The sequence below is a fragment of the Neoarius graeffei genome, chromosome 5, assembly GCF_027579695.1.
Source record: "Neoarius graeffei isolate fNeoGra1 chromosome 5, fNeoGra1.pri, whole genome shotgun sequence".
In the NCBI taxonomy this organism is placed as follows: Eukaryota; Metazoa; Chordata; class Actinopteri; order Siluriformes; family Ariidae; genus Neoarius; species Neoarius graeffei.
This window is the reverse complement of record NC_083573.1, coordinates 80417397-80441241: the sequence shown is the minus strand read 5'-3', so window position 1 is coordinate 80441241 and position 23845 is coordinate 80417397. Positions and strand designations below refer to the sequence as shown.

At 40.2% G+C, this 23845-nt stretch overlaps 1 protein-coding gene across 1 annotated transcript in view; it reads left to right on the top strand.

Moving 5' to 3' along the window:
* vopp1b (VOPP1 WW domain binding protein b) overlaps positions 1-23845 on the top strand; it is a 100881-nt gene that overhangs the window by 25223 nt on the left and 51813 nt on the right. The window contains exon 2 of the mRNA XM_060920710.1: positions 171-229. Coding sequence (XP_060776693.1) covers positions 171-229 — 59 coding nt within the window. The remainder of the gene's footprint in view (positions 1-170; positions 230-23845) is intronic.

Sequence of the window (23845 nt, the reverse complement as noted above, 5' to 3'; positions counted from 1 at the left end):
TGTCAGGCTTTTGTCGTTTCTTTTGTCAAAGAGGCAGTGCCATTTCAGAAATAAAACAGATAGAATTTCAATGAAGCACATTTACCAAGCATCATTTGAGCTCATTAATATACTTGAAATGTTACAAATTGTCTGTCTTTTTTGACTGAATCCATTTCATTTTATTTCAGTGCATAGAAGCAAAGAAGTACTGCTGGTATTTTCAGGAAGGATACCCCACCTACTTCATGTAAGTCCATTTTAAGTCACCTTATAAAAACAATTTCTGTGATCTCTTAAGTCCATCTATTGTATTTTTACTGTATTTACTATATCATAACTAGCCAGGGCATATACTATTCTTACAGTAGCTTCATTATTCCATCCTGCCCAGGAGTTGGATAGAAAATTAATGCTAGCTTTAATACAGAGACCAGTGCACATCCCCTCTGTTTAAGCTTGCTATTTATTCTCATTGACTGCGAGCTCCGGTGTCTGAGTGTGTTCATTAGGAACCAAGCAGACCCACGCATGAAAAAGGATCACAGAGGTAATGAGATAACACCAGATCTTACTGGCTACAGGAGGCAGGCCTGGCTCAAGTCCAGCTAGAGCTCCATCTGCCCCTGTACAGGAAGAGGAGATTAGATTGTAATTACACAGAACAGTAGAAATCTACCTTCTGCACCCCTCACTCCACACTCACACACATACACACAGTTTATGCACTGTAGAATCAGATGGTTTCACTTTAATTTAGCAATCTATAAAAGTACTGTTCTCAAATAATTTGCCATACATTGTAACTGCATTTGACATCCTCGGTATGTCAGCAAGATATAAAACACAATAAACACACTTGAGTCAATCACAGGAATATCATTTTCCATGGAAGATTTGAGAAAATTCAAGTTTAAGTTGATATTCCATTGCAGACAGCATAATAATATTATCACCCATACAGCCAGGAACTGCAGTAATCATGAAAACCTAGCTGGATGGTGGCTTTCGAAGTGACTCTGCATTTAAGAAAACTATAGCGGCAAACATGTCAATTTCGATATAATTCTATAACAAATTGATTAATGTCCACATGGCCATTATTTTCACTGCTGATGCTGATCACAGTGTTAAGCAAGAGAGCACAGGAGAGGGATAAGAAAACCTCCCAGCATATTAAAAAACCCAGCATAATTAATCACCATTAACATTATTTGTAAAGTGTTAGATTTGGCACTTCCTTGTAGGCCTGTTCAATATTTTTCCTTCAAAATCTTTGTCCTTTTTCCCCCTCTTAGAGCCAATATATGAAGGAGTCGTTTTGACTATTTCCAGCCAAAAATTTTCAACTTCAATGGCATCTCTAAAAAAAATGTAGCAAACTGATGTTAAATATATCCTTGTTGATCTAGCTTGAATATACACAGATTGATTTTATTTCACATTAATAAACTCAAAAGCTTTACAGAAAGAGAGGGAGCCCAGTCAAGAGCATGGGGGATGGAGGAAGGGGGAGGAAACACCAATGCAAATCATTCCAGATTGATATGTCAGTCGGCTCATCTCACATTTTATGGAGGAGAAAAAGACTGCTATTTTGGTATATTTTAAGGAATACCTCATACAAGCATGCTCCAATGTTTTTACAGAGCTCCAGGCAAAATGTGTAAAAGTTGGTAGGTCTAATAATATAATATAATCAAGGATAAACATCACTGGATGTCATGGCAATGCATTATCATGTAGGGAAGATTATATAATTATACAAGCCGAGTAGGAATTCTGTTTTTTTTTTTTTGTTAAGAAATCACATTGATTTGCTCATGTGAATTCTTGATAAATTTGTTTGTGAATTATGAATTCTTGAGAATTTTCACAATTAGATTTAATAATATAATAATAATTATTATTATGTGGAAGGGGTGGCATGGTGGTTAGCACTGTCATCTCACAGCAAGAAGGTCCTGGGTTCAAGCCCAGCAGCTGACAAGGGCCTTTCTGTGTGGAGTTTGGATGTTCTCCCCGTGTCTGCATGGGATTCCTCTGGGTGCTCTGGTTTCCCCCACAGTCCAAAGACATGCAGGTTAGGCTAATTGGTGGCTCTAAATTGACCGTAGGTGTGAATGTGAGTGTGAATTGTTGTTTGTCTCTATGTGTCAGCCCTATGATAACCTGGCAACTTGTCCAGGGTGTACCCCACCTCTCACCCATAGTCAGCTGGGATAGGCTGCAGCTTGCCTGCGACCCTGTACAGGATAAGCGGTTACAGATAATGGATGGATAGGTGGATACTATGTGGAGTTGAAAAAATATGTGAGGCAGCATGGGAAAACTGTGGTTGCAGTTGAATGAAGGCAAAAATGATTAAAAATCAAGTTTACTTGATAATAACACACTTCTTTTGATTCATTATTATTTATTAATTTTTCGAAACTTACCTAGGCTGCCTGTAGAAATCACATTAGGTAGATAATGTTAAAAAGTATTGTCTGGTCTTCATGTTGCCTTAGGGAGTTTTTCCTTGTCATCAAGGAAAAATAATCGCATTGTTAAAAGCGCTATACAACTCAAATTAAATTTAATTGTATAAACATAGCTGCAAAAATGACTATAAATAAAAGTGTGTGTGTGTGTGTGTGTGTGTGTGTGTGTGTGTGTGTGTAAAGATGAACATAGTAGATAGACATAGCTGTAGTTGGTTATACTGTAGAAGTCATGAAATAAAAATCTATAACATTGTTTGGCACAGTACTGTATATATGAGAGTTGAAGTCACTTTTGAATGGAAACTTTAATTGAGATTGTCTCCCTTTTCACTTTAGAAGATAACCAGATTTTAAAATGTGAGAACTTTACTTTTGACCATGAAACAAGCATCAGAGAAATATATTTCACTTGAGTATAACTTGTAGCTATCAGAACTATATACTGCATTACTGTAGTGAACAGAAAATCTAAAGTCTGTGAAAACTCTTTCCTTTCATGTTGAGTTGTCTTCAGTTAAATAATTTGCATAAATGAATGTTATTGGCCTCAACAGAGGATCTGCAACAGAAGCTGCTGCTCTGGTCCATGTTAAAAAAAAAACTGAATTTAGATACTTTAATGATCCTTTGCAGGAAATTACAAGTTACAGCAGCATTACCCATACGCAGGATTCATTTATCATCCATACTTAGGACAGGAATAAATAAATAATAAAAACAAAAAACAGATCTATCTACATAAAGTTCACAAACTTATAGAGATACTAAAATTTAAAAATACATAATTTAAAAATTAAGCTAAAAATAGGAGTTCTAACCATAAATACAGTAAATAAACTAATAACACTAGAGTAAAAATCTGGGGTATTAAATGCTGGAATGCTAAAATGCTGGAGTTTATTGCACATTGAAGAGCTTGATGGCAGCTGGCAAGAAAGGCCTTCTATAGCGTTCAGTCTTACATCTTGGTGGGATCAGCCTGCCACTGAAGGTGCTCTTCCGAAACACCTCCAGGGCATGAAGTGGGTGCAAGTCATTATTCACTATTGCGTTCATCTTTCTTAGCATCCTCACTTCAGCCACCTGCTTAACCCAGTCCTGAGTGGTGGTGCTTGCCTTTTTAATCAGTTTATTGAGACTGTTTCTGTCTGATGTGCGAGCACCGATCCCCCAGCACACCACACCAAAAAACAAAGCACTGGCCACCACAGTGTTATAGAAGGTGCACAGCAGTGGTTTACAGATATTAAAAGAACGCAACCATCTTAAAAATACATAGTCTGCTTTGCCCCTTATTGTAGACTGCCTCTCTGTGGCTGGACCAGTCCAACTTGTTATCCAGCTGTACCCCAAGGTATTTGTAGCTGGGGACCTGCTCCACCTCAGTTCCTAGTATGAAGGTTTTTTTTTTTGCTTAAGGTTTTAACAGCCATTTTGTTTTGTTTTATTTGTTGTTTTTTATGTTGATCGGCTTTGCTAAAGCAGTTTTCAAATGCTCAGGGGTGGGTTTCCCGATAACATTGCCCTTTAGAGCTAAAGAGAGTGTTGAGAGACTCTCTTAAGCAACGAACGTTGTCTGTGTACGTGGTTTTCCTGAACTCACTTGTAAGAAGGAATCTAAAGAACAACAGGACGAAGAGCATCTTTGCAATGCGCATCCCCGATATAGGCATGAGTAATTGCTAAAAGCAATCGTACTGTCCTTGCTAAATCCAGTCGAGAAGGTCACACGGCGTTCATTTTTAAACAAAATCTAACGAAATATAAAGTGTTTAAAATAAGATAATATATAGTATCTTCTGGAAGCATTACATATATAATGTGGTAATTTATTAATGAAACTATTTTACATTTTTGGCAATTTTTTTTTATTCCAAGTGTGATGACGTGTCCATCACTACAGTTGAGTATGTGCTCTGACTACCATGCTAAAGCGCCTGGCTCTTTGGTGTTGTGGTCAGGATACAGGTTTGGCACCCTGTAGACCTGGGTTCAAGGCAGGATAAGGTGACTGTCGTCTTGTTTTGCTATACCAAGCATGTTTTTAATTAAATAAACAAACGTTCACATCAAAGGATGAGCAAATAATTAGGTAAATGTGTTCCCCGTGTTCATTCATTTCACTGTTATCCCCCGATCATGCAGTCATGATCATTTCAACTGTTATCCACAATGTCAAGTGGGCAATGTTCTTCCTTATAGGTGTGCGCGTGCGAGAGAGGTTTTGAATTCATGCACACATGCACATACACACACACACACACACACACACACATATATATATATATATATATATATATATATATATATATATACACACATACACACAGTGGGGCAAAAAAGTATTTAGTCAGTCACCAAGTGTGCAAGTTCTCCCACTTAAAAAGATGAGAGAGGCCTGTAATTTTCATCATAGGTATACCTCAACTATGAGAGACAAAATGAGAAGAAAAATCCAGAAAATCACATTGTCTGATTTTTAAAGAATTTATTTGCAAATTATGGTGGAAAATAATTATTTGGTCAATAACAAAAGTTCATCTCAATACTTTGTTATATACCCTTTGTTGGCAATGACAGAGGTCAAACGTTTTCTGTAAGTCTTCACAAGGTTTTCACACACTGTTGCTGGTATTTTGGCCCATTCCTCCATGCAGATCTCCTCTAGAGCAGTGATGTTTTGGGGCTGTCACTGGGCAACATGGACTTTCAACTCCCTCCAAAGATTTTCTATGGGGTTGAGATCTGGAGACTGGGTAGGCCACTCCAGGACCTTGAAATGCTTCTTACGAAGCCACTCCTTCGTTGCCCGGGCGGTGTGTTTGGGATCATTGTCATGCTGAAAGACCCAGCCATGTTTCATCTTCAATGCCCTTGCTGATGGAAGGAGGTTTTCACTCAAAATCTCACGATACATGGCCCCATTCATTCTTTCCTTTACACGGATCAGTCGTCCTGGTCCCTTTTCAGAAAAACAGCCCCAAAGCATGATGTTTCCACCCCCATGCTTCACAGTAGGTATGGTGTTCTTTGGATGCAACTCAGCATTCTTTCTCCTCCAAACATGACAAGTTGAGTTTTTACCAAAAAGTTATATTTTGGTTTCATCTGACCATATGGCATTCTCCCAATCCTCTTCTGGATCATCCAAATGCTCTCTAGCAAACTTCAGACGGGCCTGGACATGTACTGGCTTAAGCAGGGGGACACGTCTGGCACTGCAGGATTTGAGTCCCTGGCGGCGTTGTGTGTAGCCTTTGTTACTTTGGTCCCAGCTCTCTGCAGGTCATTCACTAGGTCCCCCCGTGTGGTTCTGGGATTTTTGCTCACCGTTCTTGTGATCATTTTGACCCCACAGGGTGAGATCTTGCGTGGAGCCCCAGATCGAGGGAGATTATCAGTGGTCTTGTATGTCTTCCATTTTCTAATAATTGCTCCCACAGTTGATTTCTTCACACCAAGCTGCTTACCTATTGCAGATTCAGTCTTCCCAGCCTGGTGCAGGTCTACAATTTTGTTTCTGGTGTCTTTGACAGCTCTTTGGTATTGGCCATAGTGGAGTTTGGAGTGTGACTGACTGAGGTTGTGGACAGGTGTCTTTTACACTGATAACGAGTTCAAACAGGTGCCATTAATACAGGTAACGAGTGGAGGACAGAGGAGCCTCTTAAAGAAGAAGTTACAGGTCTGTGAGAGACAGAAATCTTGCTTGTTTGTAGGTGACCAAATACTTATTTTACCAAGGAATTTACCAATTAATTCATTAAAAATCCTGCAATGTGATTTCCTGGATTCTTTCCCCCCATTCTGTCTCACATAGTTGAAGTGTACCTATGATGAAAATTACAGGCCTCTCTCATCTTTTTAAATGGGAGAACTTGCACAATTGGTGGCTGACTAAATACTTTTTTGCCCCACTGTGTGTGTGTGTGTATATATATATATATGGAGGTCAAGTCAACCTCCTTAGGTACACACTACACACAGCTCAAAGTCTCTCTCTCTCTCGCTCTCTCTCTCTCTCGCACGTGCGCGCACACACACAATGTTAGAGGTGCAGAAATGTGTCTCATTTATGACACTAAATTAGTTAATCACTCGCCTAATGGATTTAAATTTGATTAAAATGTAGCGATATAAATGTGACATTCTGATATCCATACGTAATTCCAAAACATATTGAAATATATTCATAGTGTTTTGCGGCTATTTATTTAATAATTAACTCAATGTATTTGCAATATACAAGAAAAATAATTTAACACCATCAGCAGATTCAGCACCAGTTTTCCCCGTTGACTGTGAGACTCCCTCGGAGGCGCATGTGCATTCTGTGTATTGGGCGACGAGCAAGTTGCTGTTTGTTTTGAACAAATGGTCTGGGTCTCTCTCAAATTCCGAGTAAACTAAGCCCATGTTTACATTAGACCGTATCAGCGGATCATCAGATTAACGTTTTTAAAACAATTAGTGTGCACACAGCAACACCAATACACGATTTGCGTGCACACAGCAACGCCAATACATGGATACGCTCGGCTCCGCAGGCATCCTGCGCTCCAAATCACTCCGCCCTGAACAGCGAGTGCCCTCTGGAGGGTGCGCACTCCGGCCTTGCGCAGCTCACAGAGCGCGCGAGTGAAGTGCACGAGCCATGATTCGGGACTGAGCCGCTGTGTGTGTGATCCCAGCGCATATCACTTACTACTTGCAAGTGGAACACTGTAAATGCAAATATTCAAATTAATTAGAAATGATTAGTGAATCAAACTTAGAAATCATCAACCTGTTGTCAACACTAATATTAAATAAATAACTGCTAATTTCAAGTTGGAGAACACGCTTAACTTAGTGTACTCCACTTCAGTTAAATTAGAAAATATAATTTATTGTCCTAGAGTCCTTTGGGCGTTGTGTTTAGACATGCGCAGACCTGCCCCATCTACGTGCGGTCTTTTCAGCACATGCACCAGGATTAACAAAAGTGGAACATGTTTCCAGAGCCTTAAATGATGCGTTGTTTAGCATTTAAAATAAATGTTAATTGCAAAGTAAATCCAATGTGTTCACCATTCATTTGTTTGGGGGCTCATTACCTTGTATTGTGTGTGGGGTTTTTTTTTTTTATTAAATTAGCATGTGTCCTATTGTCTTTCGCAAAACTCTTTGGTCAAGAAAATTAAAGTTAAATTGGCCTCAATATGAAGGATGAGTAAAACTAGAGAATTAAGCTTTCACAATTCATGAATATTAAGTTAAATTTATGAAAAAAGATATCTGAAAGCCATTGATTTGAGTACTGTAAACTTAAAATAAATAAGTTAATGTAATCAAAATTATATAAGATGAGTACTGCAAACTCACAATAAATAAGTTAATGTAATCAAACTAATCTAAGTTAATTTGAGTACTGCAAACTCACAATAAATAAGTTAATGTAATCAAACTAATCTAAGTTAATTTGAGTACTGCAAACTCACAAAAAATAAGTTAACCCAATCTAATTTATCTAAATCAACATAAATGACTTTTTTTGAGGCAACGACTTTGCACATTTTTTTTAAGTAAAGTCAACTTATTATATTTTACAGTGAAGGATGGCAAGCCTAAAGACAATCATAACTACACAATGGGCAGTATTTGCATCAGTATTTGCAGTATTTTCATACTTTTATACTCTTTAATGAAAGGTGATACAAGGCGGAAGTCCGCGCCGTTTTTCAGCAGTCGCGTCACATGACCAACGCCAGCGAATCAGGAAGGTGGATGTCACAGTGACGTTGTCCAATGAGACGCCAACTAGAGCTCAGCACAGCGTATCCACGTATTCTGAATGTTTACACAACACCGGAGCTGACACGATCTGGATTGAATACGTGGACGCTGGCGGATTCCCGTTTCCCGGCGTTTCCAGGTGGTTTAATGTAAACGGACAGTGCATCCGCGAAGAAAACGAGACAGATACGGTCTAATGTAAACGCAGCCTATAGGACTACTTGGGCTACAATGCTGTTCAGGAAAACCACATTAGCTTGACGATGGATCTTAAGAAGTAATTAAGACTCTCTTGGTCTTAAGAGGCTTTCAGGAAACCCACCCCAGTTCAATCTGCTGAAATACTTTTCACCAGTGGACATAACTAACGTTATGGTAAAAAACTGTAATCAAGTTCTTATTTTAAAAACCATTAACTTGCCACAATTTTTCTCGACCCACCTCTGTGATTTTGTGATTACCAGTTTAGAAATGGTTTAGTTTTTTTTTTTGTCATGCTGGTTTCCAAATAGTGCACGGTAAATACTTTGCTGAGATTGAGTGGACTTTCATACTCTTCTTTGTTTTTCTACCTTTCACAGGCAAGCTTTTGTACTTATTACACCCTAAAGCTTGTGTATTTCTATCTACTCTACCTACAAGTCTTTAGCTTGGTAGCCTCAGTTACAGGCTGCCTCATAGACCATGAAACATACATCAGTGGTTTCAATCATGTAATTGAACTAAAAGCACACTGAGGAAAGCTTTTTTGTTGATGAGTCAGCACTCTTCTTATATCCTCCTCATAAGGATCCATGTTTCTAAAAGATTAAAGATTTGTATCAAGAGGCTAAAAACAGTCCCTGAAACCTCTCCAAGATGATGAAAGCTGACTGTGGTCATGTCTGGTGTCAGGCTACAGTTCCTTTTGTTTGACCATTTCACATTCATGTATTCAGATCTGATACAGAGACACGGCAGCACAGTTTGCTGATTTAATTCTTGTGGACAAGTTTGTGGATGGAATCAGGGCCGCAGTGTTTGAGTCATAGCAGAAAATTTCTAGCACTATTTATTACCTCTGCGGGTGTGTGTTCTCGAAGGCTTAGCTCATCACTTTATTTTGCTGGAGTCCTGAAATATGGGGAATTGTTGAATAAAAAGGGTGACTGATGACTGCTTTATGATTCACTCATAACTGTTAATAACTGGCATTGTGTACTTTAACCTTGTAGTTAGGTTTTAATTCATATCAGTATGTAGGTGTAAAGAGACAAGAAAAACAGCATAACTGTTTTATTCATTATCGACAATTGTTTGTTTTGTGAGACATATTTCTTGTGGATGGAAAGTATTGAAGGGAAAATCTTTTTTTCATTTAATAAACAACACACTAATGAGATCTCATCTGCGATTCAAGGCATCACAGTCATTTTGTGTAGTGCAGCTGGATCTAATGCTACAATAACAAGACAAGTGACATTATACATCCAAAACATGTCTGACAGTCTGAGAAAACCCTTCATATGGTGAAACTTTGACATTTTTTACTGTTTGTAGTTAAACTCCAGGTTGTACAGTGGTGCTTGAAAGTTTGTGAACCCTTTAGAATTTTCTATATTTCTGCATAAATATGACCTAAAACATCAGATTTTCACACAAGTCCTAAAAGTAGATAAAGAGAACACAGTTAAACAAATGAGACAAAAGTATTATACTTGGTCATTTATTTATTGAGGAAAATGATCCAATATTGCATATCTGTGAGTGGCAAAAGTATGTGAACCGCAAGTTAATTTGAAGGTGAAATTAGAGTCAGGTGTTTTCAATCAAGGGGATGACAATCAGGTGTGAGTGGGCACCCTGTTTTATTTAAAGAACAGGGATCTATCAAAGTCTGATCTTCACAACACATGTTTGTGGAAGTGTATCATGGCACGAACAAAGGAGATTTCTGAGGACCTCAGAAAAAGCGTTATTGATGCTCATCAGGCTGGAAAAGGTTACAAAACCATCTCTAAAGAGTTTGGACTCCACCAATCCACAGTCAGACAGATTGTGTACAAATGGAGGAAATTCAAGACCATTGTTACCCTCCCCGGGAATGGTCGACCAACAAAGATCACTCCAAGAGCAAGGCGTGTAATAGTCGGCGAGGTTACAAAGGACCCCAGGGTAACTTCTAAGCAACTGAAGGCCTCTCTCACATTGGCTAATGTTAATGTTCATGAGTCCACCATCAGGAGAACACTGAACAACAATGGTGTGCATGGCAGGGTTGCAAGGAGAAAGCCACTGCACTCCAAAAAGAACATTGCTGCTCGTCTGCAGTTTGCTAAAGATCATGTGGACAAGCCAGAAGGCTATTGGAAAAATGTTTTGTGGACAGATGAGACCAAAATAGAACTTTTTGGTTTAAATGAGAAGCATTATGTTTGGAGAAAGGAAAACCCTGCATTCCAGCATAAGAACCTTATCCCATCTGTGAAACATGGTGGTGGTAGTATCATGGTTTGGGCCTGTTTTGCTGCATCTGGGCCAGGACAGCTTGCCATCATTGATGGAACCATGAATTCTGAATTATGCCAGCGAATTCTAAAGGAAAATGTCAGGACATCTGTCCATGAACTGAATCTCAAGAGATGGTGGGTCATGCAGCAAGACGACGACCCTAATCACACCAGTCATTCTGCCAGAGAATGGTTAAAGAAGAATAAAGTTAATGTTTTGGAATGGCCAAGTCAAAGTCCTGACCTTAAGCCAATCGAAATGTTGTGGAAGGACCTGGAGGAAGCAGTTCATGTGAGGAAACCCACCAACATCCCAGAGTTGAAGCTGTTCTCTGTGGAGGAATGGGCTAAAATTCCTCCAAGTCGGTGTGCAGGACTGATCAACAGTTACCAGAAACATTTAGTTGCAGCTATTGCTACACAAGGGGGTCACACCAGATATTGAAAGCAAAGGTTCACATACTTTTGCCACTCACAGATATGTAATATTGGATCATTTTCCTCAATAAATAAATAACCAAGCATACTATTTTTGTCTCATTTGTTTAACTGGGTTCTCTTTATCTACTTTTAGGACTTGTGTGAAACTCTGATGATGTTTTTTTTTTTTTTTTAAGATATTTTTTGGGGCTTTTTGCACCTTTATTGGATAGGACAGTGTAGAGACAGGAAATGAGCAGGAGAGAGAGACGGGAAGGGATCGGGAAATGACCTCGGGCCGGAATCGAACCCGGGTCGCCCGCATACATGGTATGGCGCCTTAACCACCTGAGCCACGACGCCCCCGAAACTCTGATGATGTTTAAGGTCATATTCATACAGAAATATAGAAAATTCTAAAGGGTTCACAAACTTTCAAGCTCCACTGTATCCACCAAAAGTTCTTTTTAAAGTGGGGTTACCATCAGAAGTGAAAAGGGAGAAACCCTTTCCAGAAGAGTGGAGGTTATTTTACCAGCAGAATGGGACTTAATCAGGATTGAGACATTCAACAGAAATGGTCAGGTGTCTACATACTTTCGGCCATATAATGTAATTTATAGAAAAAAAACAACAACAGGGCGGCACAGTGGTGTAGTGGTTAGCGCTGTCGCCTCACAGTAAGAAGGTCCGGGTTCAAGCCCCGTGGTTGGCAAGGGCCTTTCTGTGCGGAGTTTGCATGTTCTCCCCATGTTCGCATGGGTTTCCTCCGGGTGCTCCGGTTTTCCCCACAGTCCAAAGACATGCAGGTTAGGTTAACTGGTGACTCTAAGGCTACGTTTACATTACGTCGAATCAGCGGATCATCAGATTAACGTTCTTAAAACGATTCGCGTTTACACTAAAACCGTTAGCCGTGCACACAGCAACACCAATACGCGGATACGCTAATCACATGACTTTAGACGGCGCGTAATATGATCCCAGTGCATTTAGGGCATGCGCAAGGCTCACCACTTGCAAGTAGAAGGATGGCAAGCCGCGCAAGGCTCACCACTTGCAAGTAGAAGGATGGCAAGCCGCGCAAGGCTCACCACTTGCAAGTAGAAGGATGGCAAGCCTAATACACGGATACGCTCGGCTCCGCAGGCATCCTGCGCTCCAAATCACTCCGCCCTGAACAGCGAGTGCCCTCTGGAGGGTGCGCACTCCGGCCCTGCACAGCTCACACAGCGCGCGAGTGAAGTGAACAAGCCACGATTCGGGACTGAGCCGCTGTGTGTGTGATCCCAGCGCATATCACTTACTACTTGCAAGTGGAAGCATGGCAAGCCTAAAGACAATCATAACTACACAATGGGCAGTATTTGCATCAGTATTTGCAGTATTTTCATACTTTTATACTCTTTAATGAAAGGTGATACAAGGCGGAAGTCCGCGCCGTTTTTCAGCAGTCGCGTCACATGACCAACGCCAGCGAATCAGGAAGGTGGATGTCACAGTGACGTTGTCCAATGAGACGCCAGCTAGAGCTCAGCACAGCGTATTCGCGTATTCTGAATGTTTACACAGCACCGGAGCTGACACGATCTGGATTGAATACGTGGATGCTGGTGGATTCCCGTTTCCTGGCGTTTCCAGGGGGTTTAATGTAAACGGACAGTGCATCCGCGAAGAAAACGAGACAGATACGGTCTAATGTAAACGTAGCCTAAATTGACCGTAAGTGTGAGTGTGAATGGTTGTCTTTGTCTATGTGTCAGCCCTGTGATGACCTGGTGACTTGTCCAGGGTGTACCCCGCCTCTCGCCCATAGTCAGCTGGGATAGGCTCCAGCTTGCCTGCGACCCTGTAGAACAGGATAAAGCAGCTAGAGATAATGAGATGAGAAAACAACAACAGATTTTCACTGTGTTATGCAGCACCACTGATGTCACCAAGAACATACTGACCTCTGTCTTATTTTAAGTACCAGAGCAGGCAAGCTGTCTTTGAGGTGATACATGGGTTCCTGCACGATTTATTAGAGGTGATGAAATGAAGTCCCACTCCCAGCACTTGATCTTCTCGACTACGTTCCCATATACAGGCAAGCCAAACTGTAGTGTAGGAGTGTTGTTTTAATCCCTCCCTCTCTTACAGTCCACAGCTTCAGCTGAAATTGTAATCTACATTATGTCTTCAAAAACATGACTCTTTCAAATGATTTTATCCAGAAATAAAAATGTTAGTCATGATAAAGGTTTGTTTTCAATCCTATAGCCCTTTCATGTAAAAATGGTTGCTTTCATAAGTTAAAATGGTTCGTCGAGGGCTGTTTGGATAAATAAGCATTCTAAGCTTCCTAAAAGTTTTTTTTCCTAATCGAGAGACAATGTTGGAGGGTTCTCCATAGAAGAAGTAATATTCCCCTCGATAGATAAGCCAAAGTCGCATTTTAAAGGAACAGTCCACCGTACTTCCATAATGAAATATGCTCTTATCTGAATTGAGACGAGCTGCTCCGTACCTGTCCAAGCTTTGCGCGACCTCCCAGTCAGTCAGACGCAGTCAGACGTGCTGTCACTCCTGTTAGCAATGTAGCTAGGCTCAGTATGGCCAATGGTATTTTTTGGGGCTGTAGTTAGATGCGACCAAACTCTTCCACGTTTTTCCTGTTTACATAGGTTTATATGACCAGTGATATGAAACAAGTTCAGTTACACAAATTGAAACGTAGTGATTTTCTATGCTATTGAAAGTCCGCACTATAATGACAGGCGTACTAACACCTTCTGCGCGCTTCGGCAGCGCATTGATACGGAGCTCAGATATCAATGTGCTGCCAAAGCGCGCAGAAGGTGTTAGTACGCCTGTCATTATAGTGCGGACTTTCCATAGCATAGAAAATCGCTATGTTTCAATTTGTGTAACTGAACTTGTTTCATATCACTGGTCATATAAACCTATGTAAACAGGAAAAACGCGGAAGAGTTTGGTCGCATCTAACTACAGCCCCAAAAAATACCACTGGCCATACTGAGCCTAGCTACATTGCTAACAGGAGTGACAGCGCGTCTGACTGCGTCTTACTGACTGGGAGGTCGCGCAAAGCTCGGACAGGTACGGAGCAGCTCGTCTCAATTCAGATGAGAGCATATTTCATTATGGAAGTACGGTGGACTGTTCCTTTAAGGTTCTAAATTCATCTCTTTACTAAGAGTGTAATCTAATCCATCTTTAAATGTTCTACGATGATTCCTTGGAGCTAAAGTTTTTAGCATCCTAAAAGGCTTCTACATGGAAACTTTTCTGAATAGAGAAATACTCAGTTGTAGGGTTCTACATAGTTAAGGGTTCCAATAGACAGACAAATCAAAAAGAGCTTTCGGGTTCTAAACTGAGCATTTTTTTTAATAAGGGTGTATGTAATGGTCTCTGGGGTGGGGCGGAACACTGAAGCACCAGACATAGGGTTGCCACCTTTTGTGTGGAGAAATAAGGGATGCCCCCAAGCACCCCCCCCAAAAAAAAGAAAAGAAAAGTGGGAGGTCTTTCTGGTGTCAGAATTTTCACCATATCCTCCACTGCCTTTGGTGCAAGGACATATTTTACTAATGCCTCTGATTTTGTTTTCCCACAAGAAATTTTCTTGCCAATTTTTGAGTCTTGAAAGATTTTCTAGCTCAGCTTCTGTGCACAATCAGGTTGTGCTTAACAGTGTGGTATACATGCGTCAACTCTGTAGCAGTTACCTGAAGAGGAGTCATTAATTAGATTAAAAATATGTATGGACTGGGCCATTAAATACTACAAGATAGTTTGATTCTTTTTTTCCTTAGCTAGAAAAAAAAATGAATGTGCATCATGTTTATGGATGATCCAAAGTAGACTAAGGTTTAGATGTTTTAAATTGTACATTGTCATATTCACATATTGTATCATTAATTATAAAATAACTATCCTAACCTTATGAGAATGCATGGAATGGGGACATGATCAATTTGCTGATTTTTGCAAAGCTACGCATGTTGGATAATGTATAAAACTGGGTAACTTAGGTGAAAATATAGGCTATAGTTGGCATTATACTTATGAAACAATATACCATGTTCGTTTCAGGGGAAGTGTGAGGTATAAGGAATTGGGCGATTCCACTCTGTATAGTCCGCTCTTTAGCTGCTCAGACATGGGTAGCACCTGCTTAAGGTCACACACCCCTCCATGTATGACTGAAAAAGCTCAACAGCAAACTGTACAGTTTGCCTTGTATTCATCACCAGGGACAGAGCTGACCCACTGGTACTCTGTCTCCCATTCAGCCCTATATCTTGATAGCCTCTTATGTTTCATGGGCAGACTTATGGCCCTTTTCCACTACCCTTTTTCAGCTCACTTCAGCCCGACACGGCTCGCGTTTCGACTATCTCAAAACAGCATGACTCAGCTCGCTTCGGCCCTGCTTAGCACCCAAAACTTGCACCGTTTTGGAGTGGGGCTGAAGCGAGCCAAACCGAGCCGAGTGGGGCTAGGGGCGTGAGCAGACACTCCCCTGTGCACTGATTGGTGAGGAGGAGTGTCCTCACATGCCCACACACGCCCCGCGAGCACGCTGGGATCTGTAAACACCGTAAACCCGGAAGAAGAAGAATTATGAATTACGAGAATTTCCGGAGCCTTATGCGCCTCGCCTCATCTATACGCTCTTGCCAGTATCTGTTGGCGTTGTCGGTGACAACAAGCCACAGCACCAAGACCAGCAACACTAACGAATCCATGTCCTCCATGTTTATTGTTTACTATCCGGGTCGTGAGAATACCGCTTAAAAGATCACTGATGTCACTGTTTGCGCCGCTTAACGACATCACGTGACGTCCACCCACTTTCGCTAACTCCACCCAATGTGTCCACCCACTTCCAGCCAGCACAGTTCAGCACGGTGGTAGTCAAAATGCAACTCCAATAGCCCCGCTCAGCTCGACTCAGCCCAACTCAGCACGGCACGGCTCAGCCCGACTCAGCCGCGTTTGTAGTGGAAAAGCGGCATTACAGACAGAATTTTAAAACAGCAACTGAAGCGCTACTTCTATGTTTAACTGTACAAGGCAACCACTGACGCTGACCTCACATGACGTGCAGTTTCACACAGCACACAGAGCTTGTTGATCAGGAGCTCACCACTAAAATTAAAAACCTTCACTTCACTTGTAGGTTTGATTTTACTTGATAGTATGTTATTTTCAGCACTCTGAAGACCGAGTATAGGCTATGAAATGATGTGTCTGAAAATACGGGATGGGTGGCAACCCTAACTGGACAGGTTGATTTTGTCAGCTTGGGGATTTATTTTTTCAAACAAAAATGATTGCTTTTCAGCGAAAAACACTAGGCTCAGGCACACACTCTTGAGCTGGGAAAGAACTCCCTCCTCTCTGCTCTTTTCTCTTTATCAGCCCACCGCTGTCACTGAAAGACATACTCACACACACAAAACCTCAATTAGACACTGGTGTAATCGTTTCGCCACTCACCTTCCCTGGCCTCGCTCTCTATTCACAAACCTGTGCTTGCCCACCATACCTGTCAACCCTCCCGTTTTTCCCGGGAAATCCCTTATTTTGACTTATTTCCCGCTGTCTTCCCGTTTTTTTTATTTTCCCGAAAATATCCCGTATTTTCACATTATATAAAAGTCCCGTATTTTCACAATATAAAAAAGTCGGTAGGTCCAGAATTCATGACGCGCCTCTGACAGGAGTTTACAGCAGGAAGTCGGGCCATGAATTCACGTCCCCGCCCTCTCAGGCATCAGTAATTGCATAACTACGTCCGGAGGCGAGGCTGAACAAGTGATTAGGTCCAGTGTTGCCAAATTGGGCGGTTTCCCGCCCAAGTTGGGCGGTTTCAAGTGATTTTGGCGGGTTTTGAACATATTTTGGGCTGGAAAACGTCAGCAGTATCTGGCAACACTGATTAGGTCTGAGGTGAAGATGGCGATGCTAATAGCTAAGAAAAACATTAGCCTCTCTTTCTTTGATGATTTCAACAAGTGCGTGGCTGGAATGTTCCCAGACTCTTCCATCGCAAAGAAATTTTCCATGGGGAAAATGAAAGCCTCCCAAATAATCAAAGGTAAGCTACACGTTTACATTAAGTATGTCCTGGCTAAGACCTCATAAATAGCCTAGTGTAAACTAATTGGTGTATTAACTGTTTTAGCCACTCATTGTCTATTTTATTTTCTATCTGAAACTTACCCATTTTAAATCACTCTTGGTTTAATATCTTATATTACTCTCTCTTTATTACATCTATCTATCTATCTATCTATCTATCTATCTATCTATCTATCTATCTATCTATCTATCTATCTATCTATCTATCTATCTATCTATCTAGTGTTCCGAGGCCATGACTATGGTAAAACCATAATAAATTGCAATGGAATTGAATTTATTGACTGGTTATATAATGACCTTTCTTATTTTAACATAAGATACGTATTTTAGCCCTTAATTTGGGAAATAACTGGTACCACTGAAAGCAAATAAAAATAAATGTATAGTTTATTCACAAATGCACTCTATAAACCATGAGCATATTGAGTTTGTGTCTTGGCTATCACCAACATGCACCAGAGTACAGGAAATCACAAATACTACAGTAGATAGAAAATTGCCCCCCATTCAACTACACACTCACTTTTGGTGAAGGGTATGACTTTCCGAAATTTTCCCTTATTTTGAGTTAAAAATCTGGGAAATATCCCTTTTTTTCAAAACTCAAAGTTGACAGGTATGTTGCCCACACCCCTGCCGACACAGTGCAATCTCAAAAAATGGAAAATGTCAAGTGATACACAAACCTATATCTCAAAATATGAACCTAAAGTTGCCAACCACATTTATTAATTACACTCTTTGAAAACAATGGGTTTTTTTAAGGGTTCTTTGAATAGTTATGGATTCTTAGCCTCCTAAACAGGTTCTTCTTGGAACCTTCAACTGGGAAAAACGCAGTTGTAAGGTTCTACATAAAACTTTCTTGGCATTATGCAAAGGAACAAACCAAACCCTTTAGGTTTTCAACATTTTTTTTTCTTAAAATAAATGCTTCTTTGTTTAGACACATACGTGTTCTTAGTTTCCAAAAATACTTCTAGTGTGAACTGTTTCTTGTAGGGAAACACAACAAAAACAAGTTGTAGGGTTCTCAAGTTAAACCTTAAACCTAATTTAATCCAAATGTATTATTTTAGGACAATATGATTTTAATACATTATACCTCATTCAAGCAAACCATAAAATACTTCATTTTGCTTGTATTAACGAATAGTAATGATGGTATCCTGTTCTACTCTCACAGCTCAGAAGCAGGTGGTGTGTGTTTTTTGGACGCAATCTCGTGAATAACTGTAGGAGTGTGATTCTTCAGGCAGACATCCATTACACCTGGCTGAGCCAAGTAAATATCAGATTCCCTGAGCACACCACCCTACTCTTTAAAAAGGCAGCTATTGTCTCTGAAAGTATGCCAGTAATTGGCCTCCTCAATTAGAGACATTTTATGGAAAGGTTATTATCAGTGGGTAATTATCCTCTTCAGTCTCTTCAGTGGAAGCAGAGATCCTCCAGAAAATTGCCATGGTGTCACACACATAGGAAGCCATTCAAACAGTTTGTCTTTTTATAGCTGTGGATTTAACATGGTACTTTTTAAAAGTATGTGACGCCAGAACAGTTTTTCAAAATTGCATTCTGACATGCTTCAACACTCTTTTGATTTATGGTCACAGTTGAAATGTTATAAATATTTCAAAATGTCTAGCCTTTCTTCTTGAGCTATTGTCACAATGTTTGACATGTGCCCTTCTCAACGAAATTAAACAACTGTCTCACTCTCAGATAGTTGGAGGTTTGGGTTCAAGAATATCTATCATTTTCATGTCCACACTCATGGGAACAAAGACTGCAGTATATTTCACTGTAATACAACTACAGCTTGAGACTCCATCTTGGTTTCTATTTTTTGCAAGCAGTGACAGCTGGTTGTGATATTAAATTTTAGGCTAAAATCTAATATCTTGTTGCTTCGCAATGAATCTTGAATCTAATTGTTTCTAATGTTGATCCAGTAAAAGTAGAACCGAGAGGTACTTTCTGATGGGACAGGGGTTATAATAGGTATGTCTGTTTTAAGAAGCCCAAATGAAGTCTTCCACTTTAACTAGGTATCAATGCATAGCTCACAACATTTCCATTTATATTTAGGGTCAGATTTGTCATTTTGGTATCGAACAATGTGTATAATCAATCGAAAAGAAGGCAAGCTACTGTATGTTTGGGCATGTCACATATTTCTGTGTTCTGTTAAATGATTGCTGTTCAAAGCTGCTGAAACCTGTTTGGCAGTTTTCATGATTTTAAAATAAGTCTCATCAGAGATACAGTAGATATAAAAGGTCTACATATCCCTCTTAAAATTGCTGGGTTTTGTAACGTAAAAAAAAAAAAGATGTCAGGGTTTTTTTTGCTACCTTTAACGCGATATAACAACCAACAAAATTCAAGTCAAAAACAAATAGAAAAAATATTTTAGGGGAAAACATAAAAGAAAACTTACAGTAACTTGGTTGCACAAGTGTGCACACCCTTGCATACTTAATACCGCAGTACTTTTGAAAGCACTTTTGCTTCCTGTCAAAAGCAGATCTAACAACACACTGAGCTTCTTCTTATGATTTGTTTCAGAGCTTTGAAATTCCCTACCAAGTTTTAATCAGAAATGAGTTCCTTTATACAAAATGGTAACATGTGCTCGAACATTTTCCCTCTTTAGTTGAAGTGCATTCAGCTGGGTGGGAAAGCTGTCTCTGGTACAGACTACCAATCAGCTTGCTCTTCTGAAGTGGGCTGTTTTTTATTCTCTTGGGCTGTAGACAGAGACATCACATGATCTAAAAAAAAAGTCACAGATGAATTACACTAACCCAGTCTACAGACTGCATTAACACCTGGTCTTTTTGATTATAGTTTGCTTGTCTGAGCAAAGCACAAAATTTGCATCAGCCATTTTCAATCCAGTCAAAACATTCAGCCATTATACTGCATGTGTGTACAACCCTGATTCCAGAAAAGTTGGGACAAAGTACAAATTGTAAATTAAAACGGAATGTAATGATGTGGAAGTTTCAAAATTCCATATTTTATTCAGAATAGAACATAGATGACATATCAAATGTTTAAACTGAGAAAATGTACCATTTAAAGAGAAAAATTAGGTGATTTTTAAATTTCATGACAACAACACATCTCAAAAAAGTTGGGACAAGGCCATGTTTACCACTGTGAGACATCCCCTTTTCTCTTTACAACAGTCTGTAAACGTCTGGGGACTGAGGAGACAAGTTGCTCAAGTTTAGGGATAGGAATGTTAACCCATTCTTGTCGAATGTAGGATTCTAGTTGCTCAACTGTCTTAGGTCTTTTTTGTCGTTTCTTCCGTTTTATGATGCGCCAAATGTTTTCTATGGGTGAAAGATCTGGACTGCAGGCTGGCCAGTTCAGTACCCGGACCCTTCTTCTACGCAGCCATGATGCTGTAATTGATGCAGTATGCGGTTTGGCATTGTCATGTTGGAAAATGCAAGGTCTTCCCTGAAAGAGACGTCGTCTGGATGGGAGCATATGTTGCTCTAGAACCTGGATATACCTTTCAGCATTGATGGTGTCTTTCCAGATGTGTAAGCTGCCCATGCCACACGCACTAATGCAACCCCATACCACCAGAAATGCAGGCTTCTGAACTGAGCGCTGATAACAACTTGGGTCGTCCTTCTCCTCTTTAGTCCGAATGACACGGCGTCCCTGATTTCCATAAAGAACTTCACATTTTGATTCGTCTGACCACAGAACAGTTTTCCACTTTGCCATAGTCCATTTTAAATGAGCCTTGGCCCAGAGAAGATGTCTGCGCTTCTGGATCATGTTTAGATACGGCTTCTTCTTTGAACTACAGAGTTTTAGCTGGCAACGGCAGATGGCACGGTGAATTGTGTTCACGCATAATGTTCTCTGGAAATATTCCTGAGCCCATTTTGTGATTTCCAATACAGAAGCATGCCTGTATGTGATGCAGTGCCGTCTAAGGGCCCGAAGATCACGGGCACCCAGTATGGTTTTCCGGCCTTGACCCTTACGCACAGAGATTCTTCCAGATTCTCTGAATCTTTTGATGATATTATGCACTGTAGATGATGATATGTTCAAACTCTTTGCAATTTTACACAGTCGAACTCCTTTCTGATATTGCTCCACTATTTGTCGGCGCAGAATTAGGGGGATTGGTGATCCTCTTCCCATCTTTACTTCTGAGAGCCGCTGCCACTCCAAGATGCTCTTTTTATACCCAGTCATGTTAATGACCTATTGCCAATTGACCTAATGAGTTGCAATTTGGTCCTCCAGCTGTTCCTTTTTTGTACCTTTAACTTTTCCAGCCTCTTATTGCCCCTGTCCCAACTTTTTTGAGATGTGTTGCTGTCATGAAATTTCAAATGAGCCAATATTTGGCATGAAATTTCAAAATGTCTTACTTTCGACATTTGATATGTTATGTTCTATTGTGAATACAATATCAGTGTTTGAGATTTGTAAATTATTGCATTCCATTTTTATTTACAATTTGCACTTTGTCCCAACTTTTTTGGAATCGGGGTTGGACATACACTGAAAAATTTCATCCCTCACCACTGAATACTGGAAGCAGCTTCATACATGTTTAATGGAACTTCATGTAAGTCATCATACTAATTCATTCACCCTATGGTGTTCATGTTCATACACATTCTCCTCACATGTACTATATTAATTATTTGATTCCTTCTGGAATTCACAGAGCATCCAGTTACATAATATATTTTTTAACAGCAGGTGCATATTGGCTGTAAGCAGCTGACAGTATGACTCACATGTAATTCATAGCATCAGGTTATGTTTTAAATATATAAAGGATATTACACAGTTGTACAAAGATATGAAGTTTATCTTCAAGTGGTGAACATATTCATGAGTGAGCAAAGTCCATCCATCCATCCATTATCCATAACCGCTTATCCTGTGCAGGGTCACAGGCAAGCTAGAGCCTATCCCAGCTGACTATGGGCGAGAGGCGGGGTACACCCTGGATAACTCGCCAGATCATCGCAGGTGAGTGAAGTGAATGAGTGAAAATATTTTCAACACGAGAAGATAAACTTCATATCGTCAAGCCACTGTGTAATGTTCTTTATATACAGTGGTGCTTGAAAGTTTGTGAACCCTTTAGAATTTTCTATATTTCTGCATAAATATGACCTAAAACATCATCAGATTTTCACACAAGTCCTAAAAGTAGATAAAGAGAACACAGTTAAACAACTGAGACAAAAATATTATACTTGGTCATTTATTTATTGAGGAAAATAATCCAATATTACATATCTGTGAGTGGCAAAAGTATGTGAACCTCTAGGATTAGCAGTTAATTTGAAGGTGAAATTAGAGTCAGGTGTTTTCAATCAATGGGATGACAATCAGGTGTGAGTGGGCACCCTGTTTTATTTAAAGAACAGAGATCTATCAAAGTCTGATCTTCACAACACATGTTTCTGGAAGTGTATCATGGCACGAACAAAGGAGATTTCTGAGGACCTCAGAAAAAGCGTTATTGATGCTCATCAGGCTGGAAAAGGTTACAAAACCATCTCTAAAGAGTTTGGACTCCACCAATCCATAGTCAGACAGACTGTGTACAAATGGAGGAAATTCAAGACCATTGTTACCCTCCTCAGGAGTGGTCGACCAACAAAGATCACTCCAAGAGCAAGGCGTGTAATAGTCGGAGAGGTCACAAAGGACCCCAGGGTAACTTCTAAGCAACTGAAGGCCTCTCTCACATTGGCTAATGTTAATGTTCATGAGTCCACCATCAGGAGAACACTGAACAACAATGGTGTGCATGGCAGGGTTGCAAGGAGAAAGCCACTGCCCTCCCGAAAGAACACTGCTGCTTGTCTGCAGTTTGCTAAAGATCATGTGGACAAGCCAGAAGGCTATTGGAAAAATGTTTTGTGGACGTATGAGACCAAAATAGACCTTTTTGGTTTAAATGAGAAGCGTTATGTTTGGAGAAAGGAAAACACTGCATTCCAGCATAAGAACCTTATCCCATCTATGAAACATGATGGTGGTAGTATCATAGTTTTGGCCTGTTTTGCTGCATCTGGGCCAGGACAGCTTGCCGTCATTGATGGAACAATTAATTCTGAATTATACCAGCGATTCTAAAGGGAAATGTCAGGACATCTGTCCATAAACTGAATCTCAAGAGAAGGTGGGTCATGCAGCAAGACAACGACCCTAAGCACACAAGTCATTCTACCAAAGAATGGTTAAAGAAGAATAAAGTTAATGTTTTGGAATGGCCAAGTCAAAGTCCTTACCTTAATCCAATCGAAATCTTGTGGAAGGACCTGAAGTGAGCAGTTCATGTGAGGAAACCCGCCAACATCCCAGAGTTGAAGCTGTTCTGTATGGAGGAATAGGCTAAAATTCCTCCAAGCTGGTGTGCAGGACTGATCAACACTTACCGGAAACATTTAGTTGCAGTTATTGCTGCACAAGGGAGTCACACCAGATACTGAAAGCAAAGGTTCACATACTTTTGCCACTCACAGA